We start from the raw sequence: 25,506 nt of genomic DNA on the forward strand, positions 1-25,506 counted from the left end.
ACATTAGGTTATGCAGGTGTGTTGGCATAACGTAATGTTTTATTTCAGATATGCAAGAGAGAATTTTTTAAAGAAATAAAGAAAACCCCACTTATGTATGTTATGGGTGTGTTCTTTTTTTAAATTTTAAACTAGGGAGAAATAGCTTTTAATAAGTAATTTCCAGCCTTCTCAGAAATACTTGCAAAATATTCCTTTCCTCAGGCCAGGGGTAAGGCAAAAAAATACTTTATTATCCTCACAGCCAGAGGATTGACCAACCATTTAGACTGGGTCACCTTCTCGTGCCCCAGCTGTGCCACGCTTCACATGGGGCTGTCACCAGGTGCCAGAGGGGATGGGGACACAACCAGGGCTCTGTGCCAGTGCCATCAGCTGTCACAGCATGACTCGCTGTGCCCAGGAGCTGATGGCCAGGCTGGGATGCCAACCCCATCAGAAAGTGGGGCTTCAAACCAGGGCTTGGGAGCTGCTCAGTGAAGCTGTGCTGCACACGTCTGTATCCTCTTTCACTCCCTCCTCCACAGAGAGCCTTGTCTTCCAAAGCCCCCGGCTGTGCTTCCTCCGCCCGTGCTGTGCATGTGTGAGGAGATGACAACGGAGGCATCTGTGGATTTGCAGCCATGGATCGTTACCAGCTGTTGAGTCATTTGAGTCTCGACTTTAACTCACTGTACTTTGAAAATAGCACGTAACGGTAGAAAATAAGAGTGTTTATTCTACACAACTGTGGTCCTGCCGTCTCAAAATAATCGTTCCACTGCTGAATAATTTAACAAAAATGGAGCAATTTCATGTAGCAGGTGTAAGGCAAAACTCTCTGACTGACATCTCCTAGGCAGTTATGAAGTACCTTCATAGTAGCTTCCAAGAGGAAGCAAAAAGAAAGATAAACAAAGGGAGAAAGCAAGAGCCATTCTTTGGAATTCATTGGGAAATATGATATGTCCCTCAGGGCACCTAGGATTTCTATTTTTCATTAATAATCAAGGTTTCTATCCATTTTTCAAAATGTTTAATTGTGGTGACATGATCAACCACAACACTGAATATGGAAGGTATTTCCTGTGATCATATATTTTTTTTCATTTATATATTATTCTTTGAAAGTTCAGTTTCTTGTGCTTCTTCCCCCCAAAAAAGGAATAGTTTTAAAAAGCATACATCAATTATTTCTTTTTCCTATGTAAAGGCAAGTATAAATGCATATGTGTGTGCACAAGTGTATGCAGATAGATCTTAAACAGCAGCATGTGATCTTTAGAAAAACCAAGATCTACAGTAAATTACTGGAATGTGAACTGTGAAGCTTGGGATAAATACAATTTTCACAAAGGCATAATACCTTTGGCCAATTTGAAGAGTATTTATAATTCAAAACAAATTGGAAGACTGGAAAAAAATGAGATACCAATCATGTTTTATTCCTGTGGGAGGTTCTAAATTAATGATGACTGCAGAGGAGCTTAAAAATTTGGCAAAACTCCCTACAGACCACTGTGAGAACTTATTTATGTGGTTTGACCTCCAGATGGAGACACAGGCTGGTTTGTATCAAGAGATGCCATAAATGGGTTATGAAAGTGTTTGAGACCAGGCTCAGCACAACAAAATGATTCCCCCTCTGCCATGGCTCCCCCACCACTCATGTGAACACTCCGGCTCCTACCGGTGCTTTTGGCTAAATTTTGCATTATGCCCTAAAGTGATTTAAGGCTTTGAGTTGGAACAAGCTTGAGTTAATGTACAGCATTAATAGGCTTTAAATATTTAAACATCTCAAAGGCTCTTCATTGTTTAAAACCCTCAAACACATGACAAGGGTATTGTGGAAGGCAGAAAAAGAGGCTGATGAGGGTCTTTTTGGACCTGTGAGGAGAAGGAGAGCTCAAAACAGTCATGCAGGCTTTATGCCCATCAGAAAGTAATGTAACAAGGCCAAGAGCATTCATATTCAGGAAATAAGAGTCAACTTGTTTCTAAAAATGTCATTTTTTGCTTTTAAGGATTTGTTCCTCTTTATGGGGAGTAGCTGAGGAAATTGGGGTTCTTAACATGTGGAGAAGACAGGCTCAGGGGAGACTATTCCTCTTTACAACTACGTGACAGGAAATTGTAGCTATGAAGGGGTTGATCTCTTCTCCAAGTAACAAATCATAGAACAAGAGAAAATGGCTTCAAATTGTACCAGGAAAGCTTTAGATTGAGTAATAGAAAAACCTCTGCACCAAAAGTGTGTTCAAACTGGCTGCCCAGAGAAGGGGTCACCATCCCTGGAGGCATTCAAGAGTTGTGTAGATGTGGCACTTAGGAACATGGTCTGGTGCTGGATTTGGCAGTGCTGGGTTAACGGTCAGACTTGATGATCTTGGAGATCTTTTCCAACCTAAGCAATCCTATGATTCCTTTAAAACATCTCTCCCTGCAGAGTGTGTGGTGTCTCTCACAGACCTGGTTCAAGGTCATGTTCCTTGGTCCCATTTTAGGCCAGGTTTCTGGAGTCTGAAGTGTGACTTTTCTTTTCTTATGTCTTTCAAAACCAGGATACTGACAGATACATGTCCAGACACATACGTGTGGATACGGATTCACTGTACATACACATGTCCTGGTATGGGGTAGAACTGCAACTGCTTCTTCATCCAGACCAGTGAACCATTAGTGATGAGCCTTTAGCAACTGCTACCTCTTGCCTTTTGAATGCTGTCGAATTTCCTATTTTCACTCAAAAAAATAAATATTTAGGAAATCACTCAGGCAGACATACATCCCCTTTGCCATCTTTTGAAGTTAATATATTGCCAGGATGGCCTGTTGAGCATTTCCCAGCTAGGAAAAAGTTGCTCAGCAGATGGCAGGACAAGGCTTAAGAGAGCTGGGGGTCCACGTTACATCTTAACTGCTAGTACTTCTCTCTCCTCTCTGATGCACCAACACATTTTGCATTTATTTATTTATTTATGCTGGCACTCATTTTGAAAAGGAAATAGGAGACTCTGGAAATAGGAAAGATCACTCACTTTCACAATACAGACATCTGTGTGTCACTGCCTATCAGCAGCTGAAATACTCTTTTATAATTTCGTGTTATAACACTCCTCAAGGGGAATCATAACTCTCATTTACAGCACAAGTTCAAATGCAGAGTTATATATTTTGTCTCATAGAATATTATTTTCGCTAGATGTTATTTTTCTTTGAGTACCTTGGGATTATATCTGATTCTCTAGGTGAATACCTGGCATTGAAATTTGAAACCTAAGGTAACATCATAAGGAAATGGGGGTGTTTTTTGCCAGTCAATAACACAACTGTACTGCAGAGTGTAGTCACTTAGAAGTATTGTTCTGTGGGGCTTTTTTTCCCCTGGAAGGAAAGGCTCAGCAAGAGAATTCATTGTCAATCCATAGCATTTGATCTCCATGGAAACATCAGCTGACTTCAAAATCAACCTTCAAATGTGTTGTGGGTTGTTTTTTTTTTTTTTTCCTGTGGCTCATTTCTGATGCTCCTAGATGTCCACTTACAGGCTGTTGGGAAAGAAATACCAACACAATTTCATCAGCTTTGTACCTGATCATGGGAAGGCACTGGCAGTTAGGAGAAGGAGAGAAAAAGCTTCTTTAATGAGGCACAGAGATCTTATAGTCTGAAGCAAAAGACAGGGCAAGTAGTGTATGCGCACCTCTAAATTCATTGTTTTTCTGTCCCAGCTCAAATCTGTCTCCCTGAACTTTGTGTGCAGTAAATTAAGGAGTCAGCTCTGTCTGACTTTTCAGCAGGAAGAGCTGTTCATATTCCTCTGTGTGTTCATTTTAAGTCAGCTATACTGATTTGTAATTTCTCCCTTACCAGGAGCACCAGTACCTTCTAAAGTTAGGAGAACAGACAACTTGGCGTAGTCCATGAAGGGCATGCAATCAAGTTCCTTCTCAGGGATGTCAGTAGGTCTATGGGGGGCTGACAGAAGGTAAAATAAAGTAGAAATAAAGCAGAGTAGACAGATCTGTAGAAATACAAAAGACTTCCCCACCCATAGCCCTGGAAAACGAGTTCTGTGTGTTTTAAAATTCAGTGGTTGTCCCATATCCTTTAATAATGTCACAGGGCCTTTGATCTGTTGTTTTCTTCTGAATTCCAATGGCAAGATGCACCAAAGCCAAAGGAAGACAATGAAAACAAAACTGGCATTTATTATTGGGTTGGTCTTTTTAAAAGGAAATTTTGCTGAATTGTTTGCATGCCTGACATAAAAGTGAAAAGACTGCACATGCAACAGAAGGGAGATTAATACTGGCATGATTTGCTAGACAGAAAGAAAACCTTACAGAGAGAATGGGGAGGAAATTTCTGTGTGTGGCAGATCTTTTTGTTAAATGCAGAGGCTGAAGCAAGATTTAGATTCACTTTCTTTGCTCCTCAGATTGTCAGCTCAGAAAACAACATTCCCCTTGGGCAAATCACTGCCGCACTCACTTAGTCTAATCTGTCTGGACAGAGTCCAACTGGACACTGGAAGCTGCATTTAAAAAAACAACTGGAAAAAACTATAAATGAGTAGGGCCTTCCTCATTTCTGCCCAACCTGGCTCTTCCTGGGCATACAGAGATAAGCCATGCCAATGTACTTGTCTGGCTACAGAAGATGAGCAGGTATTTCCTCTTGCACAGGAAAGGAGATTTCAGCATGATCCTTTAGGACTGTACAGCATCAGTCTAGTTTGTTGCTTGCAAGCATTTATGTGGATGATGTAAACTTCATAGGGGTGCCCTCCACTAAGTGGTTCTTGTTGACCAGACAAAACTGCATCTTATTTTGATTTCTGACTATTCTCTCTCATCAACTGTATCAGCACATGTAGAAAGGATTTTCTGTTCCTAACAGGTCAACTCAGGGAAACAGTAATAGAGCCCACAGAAATTTGTAGTAAAGATCCTGGAAGTTGTACAAGCAAAAAGTCCTTTGGTCACTTGACAAAAAATGAATGGATAGGCTTTCCTCCTGCACCTAAAGGGGAAAATATCCAAATCAGGTAGCCACCACCAACACCCCAAGCTCCCAATGGCTTCTTTAGTACTGCCTTCAGCAAACAGAAGGATTAAAAAGGCATGTGACTAACTATCCTTCCAGACCTGAAAGTATTCCCTCTAGAAGTATTTATAGTGGCACACAGTAGACAATATGGAAGAAGGCTGCATTGACTTTACCTGTGCTGTACTTGTTCTCCAGTCTTGTCTTGAAGAAGATCTATCAGTAGACTTTTCAGCAATTTAGGATTTCCTGCACAAGAAAAATTACACGAGTCCTCTGAGGCTCCTTCTGAGACATGTCCAATTTTTTCACTGGAAGAAAATGGTCTTACGTACTTAGAGGTGTAATGAGCTCATTACTAAAAGACCAGATTCAACATGGTGCACAGATTCCTCAAACTACAGAACATGTCCCATGACAAGGCAAACCCAACCTGACTCCACAAGTTTCCCTTTAGCTCTGACAAATGCTTAGGGTGGGAAGCACCTGCCTAAGGTACATCTTGATACTAAACTTCTGTATCGTCATCTGAGGCAAATCTGAGGTGTGATGGAGTCACTTGAGTTTGTTCAGACCTCCAGTGCCTCTTTCTGTTTAATCTTTTGGCCTCTGCCTGGGTTATGCTGTGAGCTCCACACTGCAGAGGATGAAAGAACCTGCCAGAAGCCTCTGTATGTTGCCAAGCATGGTGCTTGCCAGCACACAGGTGGGCTAATTTTTCTACCTTTGGATTAGAATTTTTCTTCATTTTGACGTTGAGGTCCTTTCTTTGCTTTCTGCTCCAGTAAAATCGGAATAATATCACAGTACTGCAACTGCTGTCTTCTGTTTTGTGGCTGCAAGTTCATGACTTGTTATGTTTGCTTAATGGCTGTAGTCAACCCACTTTATTATTGTAGGTTATTTTGGCTGGGTCATAGGAATCACCATTGCTAAAGTACTCAGAAGTTTATTCACTCAGGCTTTGATCTGAAAGCTTTCTTCTCTGCCTAGTCCATGAAACCTTTGTGCCTTTAGCTAAGTAGTGTTGCTCTTACCTTATGTGCCAGCTCACAGCTTCAGAGAGTGCTTGCTCATCACTGTAGCTCACTGGCTGTGGCTGTGCACAGCATGGGTGCCCACTCCCTGTGCAGTCCCATGCCCCGAGGGATACGGTCATGGAAACGTCACCACGTGTGAATCTGCAGGGTGAAATACAGACTGACACTTTTATCAGCAGAGCAAACTGGAGTTCAGCCCTCAGCTGCTGAAGTATTGTTCCTATTTATGAGATACTGATTTACACAAGCCTAAGCACGGTCCCCATTAGGTGTTTGGGGTTGTAGCTGAGGACACATAATTCTCTGGTGCCATAAGATATTACAGCTTGTGCAGGAGCAATCCCTAGGCAGGCACACAGGGGAGGTGACACACAGCAGGAGCACAGCTCTGGTGTTTGCTGGGCACCTCTGGCACCTTGTGAGGCAGGAGGCCAAAGGCCAAATGCAAACCACATTCTGAGAGTGGCTATAATGCAATATCATGACAGGCCCTGCAGTTTATCTGGTCCATGGTACAAGATAAAAACGCATTAAGTCCCAACCCAGATGGGGATGTAATCTCACAAGGACACCGCACTAAATCTCCATCACCCAGTCAGATTTATCCTTCCATCTCCGCTTTTTTCAGAAGGGCAATTTTCCAGTAAACCCCTTGCTATTCTGCAGCCTATTGGTGATGCTGCAAGCTGCTTCTACTAGAACAGTACATAATTAAGCAATAATTTATATTCTATGCATGTATGCACAGAGCAATAAAGTGTTCTCAAGAGCTACGTGCTGCTGAGGCGTTTAATCCGTGCACAGAAGGAGTTTACTGCAAAGCTGCTCTCTCCCTCCAAAAGGCTTTTGTCATCTCTGTTTTGGGAGGGAATTTGGTGTATTCTTTAATAATTTCATTTGACTTGGATATAATTTAAGTAGTCAATGCTACACACTTCACTTTAGGATCAGACCTAATTTTATTTGTTTGTTTGATGTACCTTGAAAATAGTAAAAGCTAGTAGGGCAGAGAGAAAGTAAAGATGTTTCACTTGTGAGATTTTTTTTCTCCCGTAGCCCTATAATAAAGGAAAGTGATTACAATTAAGTAAACAGCACTCCTTCCAAAGACATTAGTGGCCACAAGAAGCTACTAGAAATACTTTAAAAGGCAGAGATTTACATTTATTTGAAAACTGCATGGTTTCAAAGGACATCTTAAAATCCATACATTTGCAGTTCTCTTTTTATCTACCAATTTATAAGTAATACTTGACATTTCTATATGCTTTAAAAAATAACAGAAGGTGAGAAGAGTCAGTTTTTGGGGTTGTTTACTTTGTACATCTGACAGAACAGTTTGTGAGTCATTTCTCTCTGTTGGGGGGGGAAGGGACAGAATGAACATCATTCTGTCAGATGCGAAGGAAATGATTTCCAAATCATGAGACAAATGATGTGTAGGAGGAGGGTCCCAGAGATGGGCTTGGTGCCCAGTTCATTTTAAGTACTGGCTTTTTGGATTTCCCATGCCTTCAAATTGGTGATGGCTCCTTCAGGTTCCAGTCAGACATCTCCTCTCTAATAATAAGGATGAGGGTGTTTAGATGTAGCTCCTGCCAACAGGGTCTGTTTATGCCTTAGCACCATGAAGGTTCCCGTTCATCTGCAGTGCATCTAAGAAAGGCACCAGTACTTGTCTCAACACCACAGACCTTGGCAAATCCCTCAAGCTCTGTCACTCTGGAAGTTGAGCCAGGTGTATGGGTGAAGAACGTGGCTTCTGACATGGTTCAAGGGGATACTAGCATCAGGGAAAATTCAAACAGATTTGCTATGGATGATTTGAGCCTTTTTGTGTTTAAATCAGTTCACTCACAAGCAGTTTTGTTCTCCCCTGGAGGTGAGGTTTAAAAACTGTGCAGGCATTGCAGACCCTCACACAGCTGGGCTGATTGGAAAGAAAGGGACATTTGCAAAAAAGAAAAAATTAATTCCTTGCAGCATAGGCCTATGGCACTGCTTGATATAATCATGCTTGAAAACAGCAAAGGGCTCTGACTCATAATCCACATGGAATTAGGCTTTGACCAACACTGACATTACCTTTCCCTGCCATGTCTCTTCAGACCATATCTACCCCTACAGCAAGGATGGCAGGACCCCAATCTTACATACATACATAGCAAATAAGTTCATCTCTGTCCTAAAAAACCTTCCAATCTAAATGAAAGGGACATTCAGTGTAATTTTTAATATTATTCTTTAATGTATAAGAAAGACAGGCACAAGGTAACCAAGAGGTATTTAATAGCCCAGGTTCTCAAACCACTTAGGATCATCAACCCATTAGCAGGACAGGGACTGTCAGAACCAGGCCAGGATGAAGGGAGACTACGTGACAAGGAGTCAGGATGGAGGTTTGACTACATGTCAAACAGCAGTTTCTGTGGCACAGACACAGCTTTACATGAAATTTCATCTCTCACTTGATTGAAGCATTTTGCAGTGACACGTGAATTACCTGTCAAAAATCCCACTGTTGCCATGTCTCATTCATTAGGTTTCACTTTGAAGGATAAAGTGTAAATCCCAGCACAAAGAACTTTTTGAGTTCTGCTCCCCCAGCTGCTTAAGGACATGGCCTTTATTTCTCTGTGCAGCTCATGTACCAGTGAGCTCTTACTGACACCTGCCATTCACATTTTGTGCCAGGGCCAGCCTTCAGGTCTGGTATGTGCTTGGACCACAGCTATGGGGAGTGTTTTTCACAAAGAAATTAAAGTTTGTGTCAGTGCAGCTTCCAGGGGATCTGGGGCATTAGTGCACATGAACTTGGGAGAAAACTGCAGAAGGGCTCAATTTGACTTCTGGGGAGAAAAAGGATCATAGGGTTGGGGATGCTCATGACTTCCTGCAGTCCTGCTGCCTCTGAAGCATTGTGTCTGTAGTGCAGAGTGTCCTGGGCAGCACCAACAGCCTCCCTCCTCCTGCCACGTCAGCTTCACATCTTACCTGGACTAGCAGAGGCTTCCTTTCCGCAGGGTAAGCTCAGGTTCTGCATCCCTTTTACCCATGACTCCTTCACTACAATGGCCAACAGCTGCGCAATTTACAAGGATGACCCTTTGTGTTGTGACTTCCAGTTCATGAGGAAAAGCTACTGAACAGTCATGAGGTAGGAGCCTTACTTGGTTTTCATCAGTAGCCTTCCTGGTGAGAGGCCAGATTAACTATAAGCAGGAACTTCCTTGCTTGGCTGAACAAAAGCAACACATAGGACTCATAAAATGGCCATAAAGATTTTTCTAGATGGTGTAAAATGGCATTTTTTGTGTCTGCAATGAACAGTGCTAGAGAGACAGATAAGTCTGTGTTGTACAAGACATCCTGCAGAAGCACTGGGGGGTGACGGGCTGAGGACTGTGCTCTGCACTCTATCACATTGTGCATGGCAGTCATTATTTGTCATCATGTGTTAGCACATACTCCAGAAAGGGGCCAGGTTTTTTTTAGAGAAGTCTCATGCTTGTGATTTCCTTAGTTCTCTAGCGCTGATACTTGCTCCTCTTTGTTGTTCTTTTGTTAAGGGCAGAATACCCTCAGCAAGGTGGAGTGCCAATATACTGGGCACTGCTCAAATACAAAGAGTAAGCAACACTCATTGCACTGAAGAGCTTGTGAACAAAACAGCCAAGACAAAGCGTGAAAGCACGGAGAGTATTTGAAATCCAAAGTTATTTCCCTCCCTTTTGTACTTAGCAAATGCAGCTTTAGTCTGGCCACACAGATTTTCCCACCCACCTCTCTTAACAATCTTATATTCTGAGAGAGCAGAAATTACCATGTTCTTACTAGCAAAGAAAGGTCTTCCCTGTCATTTTCTAACTGCAACCATTTGAAATGAGCCACAGAGCTCAGTTCAGAGCACAGTGCCTCTGAGGCATCATTTCTTCCCCGATCCCACAATGTTCTAGTCATTCTGACAGAGCACAGGGAACAACTGCATTTTTGTCAAACATCTTCATATTACTGAATAACTTAAGTAACATAGTAAAACATAGAAAGGACACGTGGTTTTTAATCAAACAACCTGATTTTTGACTAATGGGTTGTGGGATGGTGGCCTCCCCATTTATCCTATTCTGTGCTTTGAAGTAGTACAGGACAACTCCAGAGCCTGGGATCTCACTAGGCTTTTGCAAGAATCCAGATCACTGATTGCAGACTGCTGGGGTGCTGGTGGGACGCAAGAAGACTGTTTTGAATGAAATAGGTATAGTACCTACTGCAGCAGCTTGCTGGTCCTCACTGGTGCCCAGTGGCACTCTCATAATATGAGTATTTGTGAATATCCTAGGCCATCAGGCAGCTGTACATGGCATTAGCAGAAACACCTGACCTTTACAGCAGAGACTATCTACAAGTGACATTCCAAAATACAGTGGAGAAAAGGCCATCCAAACATGCTTAGCAATGATAAGAAGAGGGAACCATAACAGTGATCTCACTGCAGGTCCATTATAGAGATTTGCCTGTAGATTCAATGCCTAATGTGATGTTCCTGCTAAATAAAGGAAGTGGATATAATGGAAAGTCCACACATTTTAGTGATGTGGGTATGTTCCTGCAAATGCTCCCAGTTTCTGAACAGAATTCCATGGGAATTCACCAAATAATCTTACCTCTGTGTTCAGAATGGGGAGGGTCAAATTCATTTATTCAATGTAACTGCAACTGAAAAGAGAATAGTAGCAGAGAGAAACAACAGCAAAAGTGTTGCAGAAGAGAAGCAGAGCCAGGGGCAGGAAGGACATCTACTAAGCAGAAGACAGGAGCTTGTCATTGAAACTGGGCAGATTGTGACTGCTTTGAAAGATTATGTTGGTTTAGGGATGGGACCAGGAAGAAGAGGACATTCCTCACCAGCAGTTGTAAGTGAACAGATGCGGGACATGCTGCACAGGTAGCACATGTCACATGCTACTGATCCATGCATGAACAGAGGGAGGACACACAGGACTGACTGTGTGTGTTCTGGAGGCTGCCCTCGGTGCCCAGGGCTCTCCAGGCAATTCAGAAAGGCCCACAAAGGGAGGAATTAGAGAAGAAAAATAAAGTACCAACTTCACGCTGATGTGACTCGTTATCTCTTGTGGCAGGTGTGTAGCATCTGTATCTATCCATTATTTGGTGTGTGGGTGGCAATTGTGACATTTCAGGAGCTCAGAGTTTAGCTTTGATGAAGCTGGAGGCCAAAGATCAAAATTAGACTCATCTGGGTGGGATAAAGTTCAGCCTCATGTGATATGAGTGTCTTTCCATAACACCACCTGACAGCGTTAGGAAGTTTGTTCTCACTGTGTTCTCAGGAAGAAATAAGAAATTAAATATTGCTGCAGAGATGGAAAACAAGAACAAGAATATTTTGAAGATTTCAGCAATGTGGCAGAGGGCATCTGGATTGAAAGTGGAGTCATGCAGAGGGCAGAATCTGAGTTTTGTGAAGGATTTAAAGATTTTTTTAGTGATATTTAAAAGGAGACTGTATAATGAAAAATTCTGTATTTTGATATAAGAAAAGCTTGAAGAAAATCTCCCACATAAGTTCAAATGTACATTTCAACAGAGCCAGAACATGACAAGTATATTGTAATATTCTATAAGGCCTATCACTGAAAAATTGGAATGAAACAAAAAATTCAAGGTTATTTTCCCTCCCAAAAATGTCAAAACAAGATTATTCATTCTGTATTTACTCTGTAAAGCAAAGTTTCAGAAAAATCAATGATTCCATGGAGCATTCTGGTTCCCAAGGGAGTGCTCATAATGAAAAAGTGTTCCTGTTGAAGTTTCTCCATACAGCTCTGTTCAGCAGCAGATCAATATTCAGGGCTCTGGTGGCACTCAATTCTTTCTCCATGTAGCCTCCAGACTAAGCCACTCTACACAAATGTCTTCCCTTAGGCACTTCCTTACTGCTTGCACCAGCTCTTCTCATGCAGCTTGGAAGGGGTATGTCTATCACTCTTCTAACTTCTCTTTGTTTTTTTCCTCCCTCCTTCTCCCCTTCCCGCTCTCCTCCAGGAACCTTCTGCATCATTTCACTGTGCACGTGCGTGGCCGGAATCAACTTTGAGCTCTCCCGCTACCCCCGCTACCTGTACGGACTGCCCGACGACATCAGCCATGGCTATGGCTGGTCCATGTTCTGTGCGTGGGGGGGCCTGGGCCTCACTCTGATCTCTGGCTTCTTCTGCACTCTGGCCCCTTCTGTCCAACCTGTCCCCAGGACCAACTGCCCCAAATCTAGACCTGAGAATGGGACAGTGTGCTAAAACAAATAGCAAACAAATACACACACACACAAAGACATATATATATATATATATGCCTAGGTATGCCTATACATGCATATATATGTATATATAATTATATATATATAAAATCTCAAATTAATGCCAGTGCCAAGGTAGAGCTGAGTCCAACATGGCACTCACATCTCCACTGGACTCTGTGTTGCTTCATTTCTTTCTCACAGTGATGGGAAAGCTTTTCTCTCACATGGCTCTTCCATCCAGCTCTTAACTTCAGCATCATACCTTAGAGGTCAAATGAACCTACAGTTGCACCTACCTACTGCCATTTGGGAGGGGGAACCGGGGATCCATGTGGGGAATCTGGAACCAGAATCTGTACAGGACATGGTGGGGGCAGAGGCATGGGGGGATGACACAAAAAGTGTGTCCATTGCAGCCAGAAGGGAAAATGTAAACAGCAAGCAAATGAAGCATTTGAGCCACTTCAACAACATACCTCCTCAAGGCCATTATCAGAAACCCACCCACGTTCTTTTTCTTTCTTAAAACGACATGTCATTGGTTTTGGGGTTTTGTTGTGTTTTTTTTCTCCTTAAAACGCAGAAAACAAAATGGACAGAATGTGTGAGGAAAAGTAGAAAAGCATTTTCTCTTTGCCTGCCAAACTTTAGAGAGAAGCAAACAAGTGAAAATAATAATGATAATAATAATAAAAAAATCTAAGAAAATAAAACCAGAAAACAATAAAAATCTCCAGGAGGACATCTCAGCGGACTTTCCAACAATGTGGTTTTAATCTTCCAGCTGCCTTACATCCAGGCTTACAACTGAGGCTGAACTGCTAATGTAAATGCAGCAGAAGGCCTTTTGAAAATGCTGTGATACATGTGTGTATAACTTTTTCTTCCCTCTTACTTTATTTTTTTTAACAAAAAGAAAAATTTAAAACATTGCAATGTGATTGTCCACTAAACCATCCATGCTGTGTTTGTGGCCCAAGACTGAGGCACCGCAACGGCAGAAGCGGAGGAAAGCCATCAGGTCTGAGACAGCGCGTCTTCTCTGGTGGATTTCAGCAGGGTTTTTTTTTTCACGGAGCTTCTGAGAGTTCAGGATGGTGGATCCAGGGGAAGACTGACCAAGGAGAAGGGAGGTGGGGGAAGGCCTGGTTGCTGTTCTTCCCAGGGATTTGATGGAATGGGATTTCATCAAGTTTCCAGTTTGGATGTTTGAGAACTGAGCAAAAGCCATTGTGGAGGAGGAAAAGGGAGCTAATTTCTGTAGAAGAGAAGTAAGAGATGCCTCTCATTGTGTTCATGTATGCCAAATAAGACCTTCCCACATCTTGTCTTTGGAAACTGCCCCAATTCAATGGACATGTCCTCTCTCCATCTGGGAGAACTGTGTACAGATGAATGTGAAAGGGTCAGATGCAGAGTACAGAGATCCATTTCCCATGAGCTTAAGCATTGTATGATATAACTGTGAATCTGCAAATGAAACTCTCTTTCTTTTTTTGGTCTTTCTCTTTTTCCTGCTACTCTTCTTCCTATTGTCTCCTTTTTCCTTCCCTCTGCTCTTCCCGTTGTTCAGGTCATAGGTCCCAGAAGAGCTAAACAAACAGCTAAGTCTGGAGAGGTGGGTGAAGGCCATTAGAGGAAGAAAAGCTTTATGGCTGTGAGGACAGTGGGTCCTTGCAAGGGACCAGTGGCTGAGTGGAAGGTAGGGAAGAAGGGCCAAAGTTTTAGCCAAGGGACTCTGAAGAATGACTGAATTGCCATGTGCAAAAGTGAGGGCACCACTGACAAATATGCAGGCAAAGGGAGACAGGGCAAAGAAAAAAGGTGTCCCCAAAACCAATCCAACCCAACATGCTCTTAATTCAGGGATAGTACCAGCAATCCTTTCTTACCTGATAGCTGCATGATATCGGTCCTCATTAGTCAATAAAAAGTAATCCTCTCCATCTAAAATATCTCAGCAGGAGAAGGAGCCTGGGCCTGCTGCACAGAAATACAGGCATTAATTTCCAGGTCATGCCATTTACACAGCTGGCAAGAAACAGTATTGCTTGGTTTAAAAATATCCAGCTAACAAATAATTCTTACACATATAGTTGTATTACAGTGCTCAGAGAAATGAAGTTTCTGGAGGGCGTGTTGGAATAGAGTAGATTTGGGTTTCTTCCATTCTTGCTCAACTACCTAGCTTTTGTTTTCTGTTGTCTACAGATTCCCCAAACATGCCAATGCCAGCTGCTAAGTCAGTGTGTTTCCACTGAAGTGCCATCCCTGTCAACTGAAGTTTCACAATTTCATTTTACATTAGATGTGACCAGAGAAATTACTAATTTATTCAAGTTGAAAATACAAGCCTTTTGAAAAACCTTCCTTTTTGAGCAGATTGGTTTATTTATTTTTTTCTGGGAAGGTTTTCAAATAGAGTGGTTTTGAAAAGTTTTGAAATCATTTGACTGTGCAAGTGCCTACTTGGTAAGGGGGTCGATGAATCACCATTGAATAGAAAAAGAAAATTTAAAACAAAAATAGCCTTGGAGAGCTAAATGAAGGCTGAATGCAGAAAACCAGTAACTGGAAACCAAAAAAGACCTATAAAAAATTGTTCATTTCTTCAAAGCATGAAACATTTTGGAAAAAACCCAACTTATTGGCAAGAAATTATACAACTGCTTAATTAAAACAGTCTGCTTTGAATGCAAACTTTCTTCCTCCTCTGCAGTGCTGAATGTGATAGGAAAGGTGTTTCATGTAAATACAGATATCTGGAGGGACACAGGTAAGCCAGAGTCACAGAGGTACCTATCTGGAGTCTACCATCAGGCCCTGTGGCAGGCAGAGCAGTACAGCAGCTCCTGTGATCATGTATCCTTGTGTGGTCCTCGAGTGTTCATAGGGTGTATTCTACAGATACAGTTTTGAAAGAGGTACAGCAGTAAGATTTAAAGAAATTGAATTAATTTTGCTGTTTGATGGATTTTCAAAGGTTTCCTTTTCTTCTGCAGCTGGCATAAAACCAGTTTTGCCTTGATGAAGTATTCTCTGATGGTGTTGGTTTGCAAGCTGTATATAAGCCTCTGTGTCTGTCTTTGTGTGACAGTGGGTTATGGTTATTTTATTAACAACAGAAAAGTGTTGACCCTGAATCTTTGGGCCAGTTCTGTGCTTTTCCACTTGCTCTAGCATAGTGTCTGTAAGGCCTGTGTGGCTATGAAGCATCTTAAAATCTATGGGAATGTCTGAAGCAGCAGGTGATTATGTCACCTTAATCTCCAACTGGTTCCCCAAAAGAACCATTTATCCAAGCACCAGTTCTCTCATCACTGCTTTAAGTAAGGGCAGAACCTCTTTGGGAGATTGTGAATTTCCCCTCTGTGCTTCTCAAAGACCTGGCAGGAGTCCTGTGTGCTTCCATACCCCTGAATGGGGGTCACAGCCCCACCATGCCTTCTGAGCGCTCAGACTTGTCTTTAGGGCAGGGTTGATCCAGAATACATCCAGATGTAAATTTGTGAAGGTTAATGTCTCCATCTCTCCTGAGCTGAAGCACGCTTACAGCTACTCTGAGTTTCTGCTTTTTGGGGGAGGCTTTGCAGTATCTTTCTGAACAGAGATTGAAGCTTTTTTACTAGGGTGTGGTTTCTTAGTTGGAGGAGCAGCTAATTAGAAATCTGTTATCAGTGATCCCAGCATTAAGGGGCTTGACCCTGTCCCTCAGATCTGCTCTGGCCAAGTTCCTAAGCATGTGCTTTACTTGGAGCATGTGACTAATCCCCTTAAATTTGGTTGACTATTCATACGCATAAAGTCCAGAATGTGCTTTCTTGGATGACATTCAGCTTCCTGCAGAGTCCAGCCCATGTTCTTCTTTTCCCATCCTTCCCCTGTAGATAAGGTGACACTCTGAACTAGCCTGAGCAACCTGTATGTTCTTGGTCTCCCTTTCTGTGAGGTGGAAATGCAGGATCCATATTTAGCAGGCTTTTTGCCACATGTTGCACTTCTGGGACACCACATCTCTGTGTCCCAGAGACCACAAAGCCACTGGAGCGCAGTGAGCACAGATACCCTAAAATGCCCATCCTAAGGATGCAGGATGAATTGGTTCAACACAGTGATCTGCAGGCTGAGGTTTTGTGTGTAGTGACTCAGTTGTGTTGCCCTGTGACCCTAAGGAGTCATGTGCAGGGGTTCCTCTGTCTGTCCCTGCTGGGACACTGCACACCTGAAGGGGCATTGTGGCAGGAGCACATGTGCCCTGTATCCTATGTCCTATAGGATAGGTGTCCTATAGGACACCTCCTTCTTCAAACTAAAGCTGTTTGTGTGTTAAATTTCCTTACCCATATTAGCTGCCTGTATATATCATCAATCCCTTCCTCTCTGCAAACACACAACTGATCTTTCCTCATCTAAACAGTACAGTCCATCCAGTTCTTTTTCTAGTTGGACTTTTTTTCTTCTACCCCAGGGATAGTCACAAGTGGATCACAAACCACCAGTGACCAGAGCAATTTCTCTGAAATACTGCTTTTGAAAAATTGTCATTACTTTTTAAAATGTTATTCCAGCTGCAATAACAAATGGAAGGGGGGAAAAAACAGCATCCTCAGAGTCCTCTAAACAGAGGATCCTTATCCTCCCAGGAGTGAATTGTGAGAGTGCAGGTATTCTGCTTTCCTGTGGATGCAAGTCATTTGGGACCATTTTTAGCTATGGCACGTTAGCTGTGCAGTTCAATGGATGGTGAAAAAAGCAAAGTTGGTGAAGGAGGGGATTGATGTGCAAGGGCTATTTCAGCTTCCCAAGCATTCCTGGAAGACTGTGTCTCCATGGCTGTCCATTTACCCACCGTGCAGCGCCTCTGAATCAGGCTCATCCCTGGAGCTCCACTGATAAGCAGAGCTCAGAAGAAAATCACTGTAATCTGTCCTTAATTCCTGAGCGCCACGCTAACTGCCAGCAGCGAAATGGAGGGAAAATAATATGTTACCAAGTATAGCTTAAATAAAGACATGCATTATTTGGGCTCTTTCTTCTCTGTGTCTCTACATAGCCCTAGAAGGGCTACAGGAGTGCTCAGGCACATTCACAGGAACTACCACTGCATTTTCTTGCCCCCAGGTTTCCCACTCCTTCCTGGTCCAAACCACTGTGCTCATCCAGCCAGCAAGGGAAGACTCAAGGTGAAAAACTGAGACAGCTCTTAATGATTGCCAGGTACCAACGGCAGACAAAGGGTAAAAAGTGGGCATAAAACAAAAACAGCATGTAAAGATTAGTGACAGATGAATTTCCAAGGTCAGGAAACAAAGTTCAAAAAACCCTAAAGTTTGATTGCCAACTCCAGGCCAGATGCATAAAATCTTGATTCTGCCAGTCTAAGGTAAAAACTCAAAAACCAGGGCTTAGCTCAAAACTTATAGTCCACTGTTTCCAGTTATAGCCAGGAATATAATGCAACGATTCCATAGTCTGTTGAGGTTCATGGAAAGCTCAGATGCCTTAGAAAATATTTTAGTGTTAACACTAAATTCTTGGTTAACACTGAACATGAAATGTGTGCTTACACACTCACAATATCTATTCCTTGGCTTTAGAAAGAAAGTCATCAGATGCTACCTCCCCTCCCTCCCTGCCATCCCCCCAGTTCAACTAAGGGTTTCTATCCTGTATGCCCCTCTAATACCCCAATCATACAGCCTTCTTCAGAGCCATAATTATTAATTGCAACATTTTGACAACAAGTGCTGCTGGTACCAGGGGGCTCTGACAAGCTTCATGTTGACATAAGTTGGAGAACTGTAGCCTGATACAGTGCTGTCAATTTAATTGCAGTAGGCTTTGCACACGTTTAGGATTTAACTTGAGAAAGAGTCGGGACAACTGCCTCAATATAGGCCACAAGAGGGAAATTAAATTCTGGTCACCTCCAGTAAAGCACTCCAGAATCACAGATCAATTGTCCTTCCCTTGTTCAGGGAAGACTTTCAATGAAAATATCAGTCTCAGATAGGTTATGTCCAGGGGAAAGTGAGAGACTGAAAAAAAGGAGACCCAACAGCAGTTGCTTCAAAATTGGTAGAATTCTGTGAGGATAATCCAATGTCACCCTCAGCATCAGCAGCAGGAATTGTCATTCCGTTCTAGGACTGCACTTTTATATTCTTCCTTTGCTGATTAACACTCCTGCACATGGCAAAAAGTGACTTCCAAAGTTTTCTTGCATAGGGTGTGTTCATGTGGGCACCCTCACTCCCTTCTTTCCTTAAACACGCACACATGCATATCCCACATGATGTGGATGCCAGGAACTTGTAAAAGTGTCCTATATAGAGAGAAAATACATAGGAAAATGCAGCATAATTGTTCTCTGTTCTTTTATACTTAACTCAGGAGCTGCAATGCAATTCAGATGCCATCTGTGTCCCTGTTAGGTTGTGCAAGCAGATCACATGTGAAATTTCTGCTGGAGATGCATGAGGAAGCACTATATAACTGGGATAAATCTGGTATTTTCCATCAAAAAGTATTTGGATATTTAAGGAAGAGATACCAATGTATCCCCTCTAAATCACAAGTGTTTATGATCCCCTAATTAACAATCCCACTGTGCCAGAAGGCAGTGCCATGGCAGGACACTCCTGAGCCTGCAGAGGGCTTGAGCAGGCTGTTGGCAGCATGAAGGCTGTGGTTAAAGCTCTGGGCACAGCCGGGAGCTTCACATCCTGTGGGTCTGAGCCCTACCTGTGGCAGCAGGACACAGGAATATCTCTGTAAAGGCAGATCCTTCAAGTGGTCTTGTTACTTGCCAGCAGGTCAGAAATACTCAAGCAGCAACAGTGATTCTGCAGTAGGTGAGATAAAGAGTAAAGCCTTCAAAAACCTGTGGGTTTTGCCCCAGTTTCAAAATGATGTCGACTCCAAGGAGTGTGAATCAGTCATGGCTTAGTCTCCTGGGGCCAGATACACAAAACAGCTTCAGCATCCAATTCCTCTTTAGACAGTGAATAAAGCACTAAATGATTTTGGTGCCTAATATTTTTTTAGAAACTTATATGGTCCTAATTTGCTTAAGCTCTCATGATGTTTTATCTCAAGAAGAGTTTTCTTCTGGCTGTAAAGCATAAGGCTGTATTCTTTTTGTCAAAGGGTTATTCATTAACAATATAGATCATAAGAAAAAGGTTTGAGTAATCAGAACAACAAAAGTGCAGCCTTAGACTACTCAGTTAGAGTGTACTGAATTATTTATAACACCTGGGCACCAACAGCAATCACAGATATCTAATTTAAACTGTTTCTATTTTTACTTGGCAATTTCCATCACTTAGAGTGTTTATATCTATATATTTGCAGTTTGATCTTTTGCAGGACAAAATTTCCCCTACTTACACAGAAAAAGCATATCTGGGAACTTTGAAGGCATTTTTCTGCAGTAACTCTAATTATTTTAAAGCATTTTGAGGCTTAGTATGTCAGACTTCACAACTTTCAAAACTCTAAACTGTATCTAAAATGGGCTTGAACTTTCAGTTCTTTCTCAAGTTGAATTCTCTTTGATTACAGGTTATTGGAATCAAGGAGAAATTTGTGTCATTAGTAGATGTAAGATTGGTCCTATTTATGTGTATATGTGAGGGAACTTAGGTAAAGGGGCTGCACTTCAATGTCAACCTGCTTAAGGATCTTTTGCATAGATGTAGGAAATGTCACTACTAAGTCATTCCAACTTTCTACCAACCTCTTTTTGTAAAAAACAACCATTATACTTGTGTGTGGCTGGAATAAAGCATTATTAAATCCATCCCATAGGCTGACACACATATACTTGTAAATATGTGTATATTTGTGTATATATTTGTAAATTTATGAAAAAATGTCCGTATCTTCATGATTGCCTGAAATAACCTGAGGTTGATGTCCAGAATTTCAGGCAAAGGACTGTTTCTTTTTCACAACCCTCACGTATCTCAGATTTAAACCAAAACAAACTAAAAAGTACTATTTCCCAGGAAAATCCTCATTTTGCCATTGCACCGGTTGAGGAGGGGTACCACACTTAAGTCAGCAGCACACACATCTACACACGTACATCCAGTCAAAGGACTGGGTCTCAAGGGCTTTTTAAAGGAAAAGGAATGGACTGAAAAAGCAATGGTAGAATTTCTGTTCAGCATTAGCTCTCTCAATTGACTCTCTTGTCCTTTATTAGGAGGCCCTTTGTACAGATGCTGTTCTTCTCCTTTGGTGTACGCTTGGGAGGAGCACCTTTGTGTGACACTGAGCCACTGAAAGGCCAGGATTTTCTGACCTGCCTTTGTCCCCATCAACCTTAGACACTTCACTGAGTTCATGATGTTAATGGGCTCGTCTCTCTTGGCTTCTTGTACAGGTAGTAAAGAGAGACAGTTGCTTACAGGTGGTGACCTAGAAAAACTGGCATCTAAGCTTTAGGAGCTCCTTCTTGCTTCATGCAATGACCACTGCCTATCTTGAGTGATCCCAAGATCTTAAAAGATCCTAAATCCTGGTCAGGTGAATCAGGTACCGAGTGCAGGGGAGCATCCATATGGAGATCAGCTGTGTCTGTGTGCTTCTGGTGCATGGCCTGGGCTCATCTGTAAAACACAGGTTTGAATTGTGAAAGCCTGTTGGAACAAAAGGAGATGTTCACAACAGCCTCCCCCTCCCAAACTGCAACATGGCTAAAAAGGATAGGGCTTTGTCTGAACCCCTGGAAATAGCATTTGAGGTGAGTGCCTTGTGGTGGCCTCCAGGCACAGATGACTGTGTGGTCCCAGTGCTGGAGGTCAGAGGTCTTTGGTCTGAACTCTTCACCTTTCTCTGCCAGTCCTGGGCATTGCTGAAGCAGCTCAAAGAGTGAATTTACATCTTAAACGTTTGAACAGCTGAGCTGTTCAAAAGTTGCTTTTCTTGCTTTATTCCCAAACTGCCCTGAAAAAGTCATCTAGCTGGTAGTGATAATCAAAAACTTCTCCTCCAAGATACAGTCTGGGTAGTTTCATATTCTTTTTTTCAATGTTAATAACTGCTTTACAAACAGCTTACATGGAGATTAAAGAGATTGCAATTTCATCCCTTATTGTTGGGATTATAGTTGTCCTCAGAAAAACCAAACTGAGGACTCAACAAGAGGATGAACTGTGGCTGCATAATTCAGAAAGCTGCTCTGACAAGGCTGAACGTACGTCTCCATCTCATGGTGAGAATCTCTCAGAGCCAAAATTTGGAATTTCATACTGATAGCCAGCCTATCTAGAAGGACCAGCAATTTAGTCTAGTATTAGAGCTTTGGAACTCTTGTATAGTCCCATGTATTACCTGAATAAAACAAACACAGTCAGAGGAATGGAAAAATTAAACTGATTTCTGAAAACTCTAAGGCTAAGTGAACTTCGGATCTTGTGCCAATGTATGGTCATTACTATTTGTTTCTACACCTAAATTTAAGTCAGTGACTTGACAATCTTCACCCATCTCTAAGAACTTTATTTTTAAGAATACTGTTAAGGTTTTGACAAGAGGGATTTCAGGGAACTGTAAAATGAAGATTCAATACTATGTACTAGTACTTAAGGAAAGACTTTAGTTAGAAAGAGGAAGATAAAGCTGAGTTCCAGGGATGAAATGTTATTTTTCAGCATGGTACTACCTTGCCCAAGCTGTAGTGTATCATCCTAACTTTCTTCTCCTGTTCTCCATTTCCCTTTTTTGAGGAGTAAGATAAATATCTCTGTCTCCCTCTCTTCCTTTTCCTCCCTGTGTGTGAGAATACAGACATGCTTCCTGTAGAGACATTTTTCTCTAAATTTCATTCCATACCAGCTCTTGCATATGTGACTGTTTTGTTATTTAAGATGTCTGTGAAAAAGAAATAAAGGCTTTAAGAGTGAACTCTGGAAATGAGGAGGAGCTTGAGAATATATCAAATTTAAGGATGCAGCACCATTTTCTGCAAGATTTTTCAGAATGTTCATAAATTCTCATCATCACTCTCCTGCCCTCCCTCTCTGTGAGAGGGATGAGAAAGGTACTGGGATGTGGGACTCTCAAAGGTTGCATTTTAAACTGTTGACTCACTGTGTCCCACAAGGATTTTGCAGGTTTTTCAGAGTTTTAGTGTCAAAGAAAACCTCCTTTTAAAAGGTGATAAAGTCAATACACAACATCACATGGGAGGAGGTTCTAAGGCGTCACTCCAGTTTATTTTTGTTTCCCATTCTTTACGACCGTCCTGCTTGCCCAGCCATGCACATTCTCGTCCCTGCTGGGTTCACTTTGCCAAGGTGTGGCTTGCCAAGAGGGGCCTGCCTGACCTCTCACCCCCATGATGCACTTGGATAACTTTACACTTTCTCTCAAAAAAACCTCACCTCCTAATGAAAGCCATAACCACTCCTGTGATCCTGCCAGAGGGAGTGAATGCCCAGGCTCCATGGGACAGAGAATGCCTGGCACCAGGGCAATCCTGGGGGTAAGGAAAGAGAATGGGTGGAGCTCTCAGGCCATCAGAGCTCCAGTGTTACCTTCTCCTGCAAGCTCCCCCACTGCTCATGAAGCTCTTGGCCATTCAGCACGTGGGGCTCACTCTCATTCTCCCACTTGTACCCATGGGAATTGTGTGTGGATGTGCAAAACACTCCTGTGTGAGGGCACGAGTGGGTACAAGGGGCAGGGAGAAACCAGACACAGTTGACTCCCCACCATCCACTGTAGGTGCATTTCATGAAGATATTTGCTCTTCAGGATTTCTTCTGCCCCAAGTAATATTCAGCCTAACCACATGCTACCACACTGGCCAAAAGTTTTGGAGGGTTTCCCTTTCTTGACTTTCTCATTGGTCCTTTTTTCCTTATGATTTTTTTTTTTTTTTTGCTCGGAAGAAATGAAGCAGTTCCCATAATCATCTTTTGATGATGATAAAAGTTGCAGTCAACACTGTTGCTAATTGACAGTTTGGGAGGCTTAAGATAATAATTCACTTAAATGCCTGCAAATTGAAGCATGTCAGCACTTTCCTGGGACATTCCCAAGTAAAATAATTTGACTGGTACAAGACATTTGTCATGCGGGTACATCTTGGCCAGCTGTTTATGTTTCCACTAAGTGCAGTACACACATCAAAGCTGGATTAAGAAAGACCTAGAATGCCACAATACTCAGGCATATTTAGAGAAATGCAGCAATACATCACATTTATCTGGCATATTTTCTCTATAGAAAATTTTACAAGTATGAGTCCCATCAGACCTGTCTGAGGCAGGTAGGTATTATAGCCATTTTGGAGATGGGAAGCCAAAAGCCTGGGAAAAGACCTTCTATGTAGTGGTTTGATGCCCCCTCACAAGTTCTACCAGCTGCAGGTGGAGCCTTCTCTTTTCAGCACTTTTGCAAATCCAGGCTGTAGCTGGGCATACTCAAGTCTGCAGTAGCTGTAAATGTGAAAGCCAGGATTAGGACACTCAGGATCCTGATTTCTTCAGAGCACTGCTACAGAGCTTTGATCCCACAAAGCACTTGCCTAATTTCAAGCATAAATTTCCCATTAAGAACGCTATTGCCATGCTTAAAGCTAGGCACATGCCTAAGTGCTTTGCTAGACTGGGAATTACATTGAAATATATAAAACTTCAACGTGTTTTGAAAAGTCTAAAACCATGTCTATTTCTGATTATGGTTTGGGCATTGTAAAGGATATTTGGACTGTGTATGCAGCTGCTCAACCAAGTGGAGCACTTTTTAGCCAATACACGCAGAGTTTTATGACTTTTGGGTAGTAACATCCAGTTGTCAGAAGTAATAGAGAGTGACACGTCCTGTGAGGCTGGGACCTCTGTGCTGCTGTAAGAGGTGAAGTGGCTCCTGTGGCCATCGGTGCTAACAATACATCAACAACCACTGACTATTATGTTAGGTTGTTCTGGTGAGATGTGAGTGTGGTGGCTAATTTCACAAGTAATGTGACATCAAGTGTATTGTACTTTTCCATTTCTTCCTGTAATCTGTTGCAGCAGAGGTGAACAGAATTTGTTTAAACATGAAAGACCCCCAAGTTTCTTGTTCTGTTAATCCAAGGTGCTAATCTGCAGACACACGGGTGTTTGTGTATGTGCAACAATGTTTGCAGGACTGTGGCCCTGAAAGAACATTTCAGTGGCAGGGTTGAGATCAGGGAACTAATAGGGAGAATGAACAAACCCTATAACTTTGAAAGACAGGAGTTACAGAAAGTGTCGCAGGACTTTGCCGAAAAACTGGTTACATCTTACAATTTCCCTTTTGTTTTGATTTGTTTTGGTTTTGGTTTTATTCAGATTGGCACAGAATACTGTACTTCCATCAATTAAAATCTTGTCTGGTAACTAACTAAACAACTTGTTCATGGAAAATTAAAAAAATAAATAAGTAAACTGTCAGTTGTGGAATGTAAACTGATTAAACAAATAAAAAAAATCATGTTGTGTGTTTTAAGAGGTTGTGTCTGCTTGTGTCAGGAGTGGGAGTGGACACCTCTCACCATCCCCATCCTCACAGAAAGATGGAGGACAAAGAGCAAAACTGGGAGGTGGGTGGTCTCTGAGTTCTGGGGTACTGGAAATGCTCTTTGAAAACTAACAATAATAAAGATTAGATGGCTTCTGATCAGAATCACTGTATAAGACATTAGAAACACAATTGGGGTTTCAATGTGACTGTTTATGAGGAGGCTTTCTGTCTGTCATAGAAGGGATTGACTCCTGCTGGAACCTTGATGTTAGAGTACTGCATGTACTCTAACACCATTAATATCTTTTTGGAGCCACTTAATGTGTTGAAGTCTGTGATTTGATTGAAATGTATAGAGACATCAGAGTAGTTTAGCTCCCGCCTTTCCCCAGCAAATAAACAACTAAAACTGAATATGGACTGGAGCCTGTTGGGTTTCCAGTGCTCAGCTGTAAGGGCTTCAGGAAACCTGGCAGACACAACACTACACTGATATTAGTTCTTCCTCACTGCACTTGTATCCTCAGGCCGACAACAATGCAGCAGACAATCATGCAGCAGACAGATAATAATGCATCAGACACACATTTCCTGTAGGGCTTGGAGTGT

The 25,506-nt window shown here is 42.2% G+C and overlaps 1 protein-coding gene across 1 annotated transcript in view; it reads left to right on the plus strand.

Moving 5' to 3' along the window:
* The window catches only part of TMEM178B (transmembrane protein 178B), a 211,472-nt gene extending 199,059 nt beyond the window's left edge, over positions 1-12,413 (plus strand). Inside the window, exon 4 of the mRNA XM_009094146.4 lies at positions 12,138-12,413. Within this exon, the coding sequence (XP_009092394.2) occupies positions 12,138-12,388 (251 nt within the window). The 3' untranslated portion in view covers positions 12,389-12,413. The remainder of the gene's footprint in view (positions 1-12,137) is intronic.
* The last annotated feature ends 13,093 nt before the right edge of the window (positions 12,414-25,506 follow it).

The sequence above is a fragment of the Serinus canaria genome, chromosome 1A (assembly GCF_022539315.1).
Source record: "Serinus canaria isolate serCan28SL12 chromosome 1A, serCan2020, whole genome shotgun sequence".
In the NCBI taxonomy this organism is placed as follows: domain Eukaryota; kingdom Metazoa; phylum Chordata; class Aves; order Passeriformes; family Fringillidae; genus Serinus; species Serinus canaria.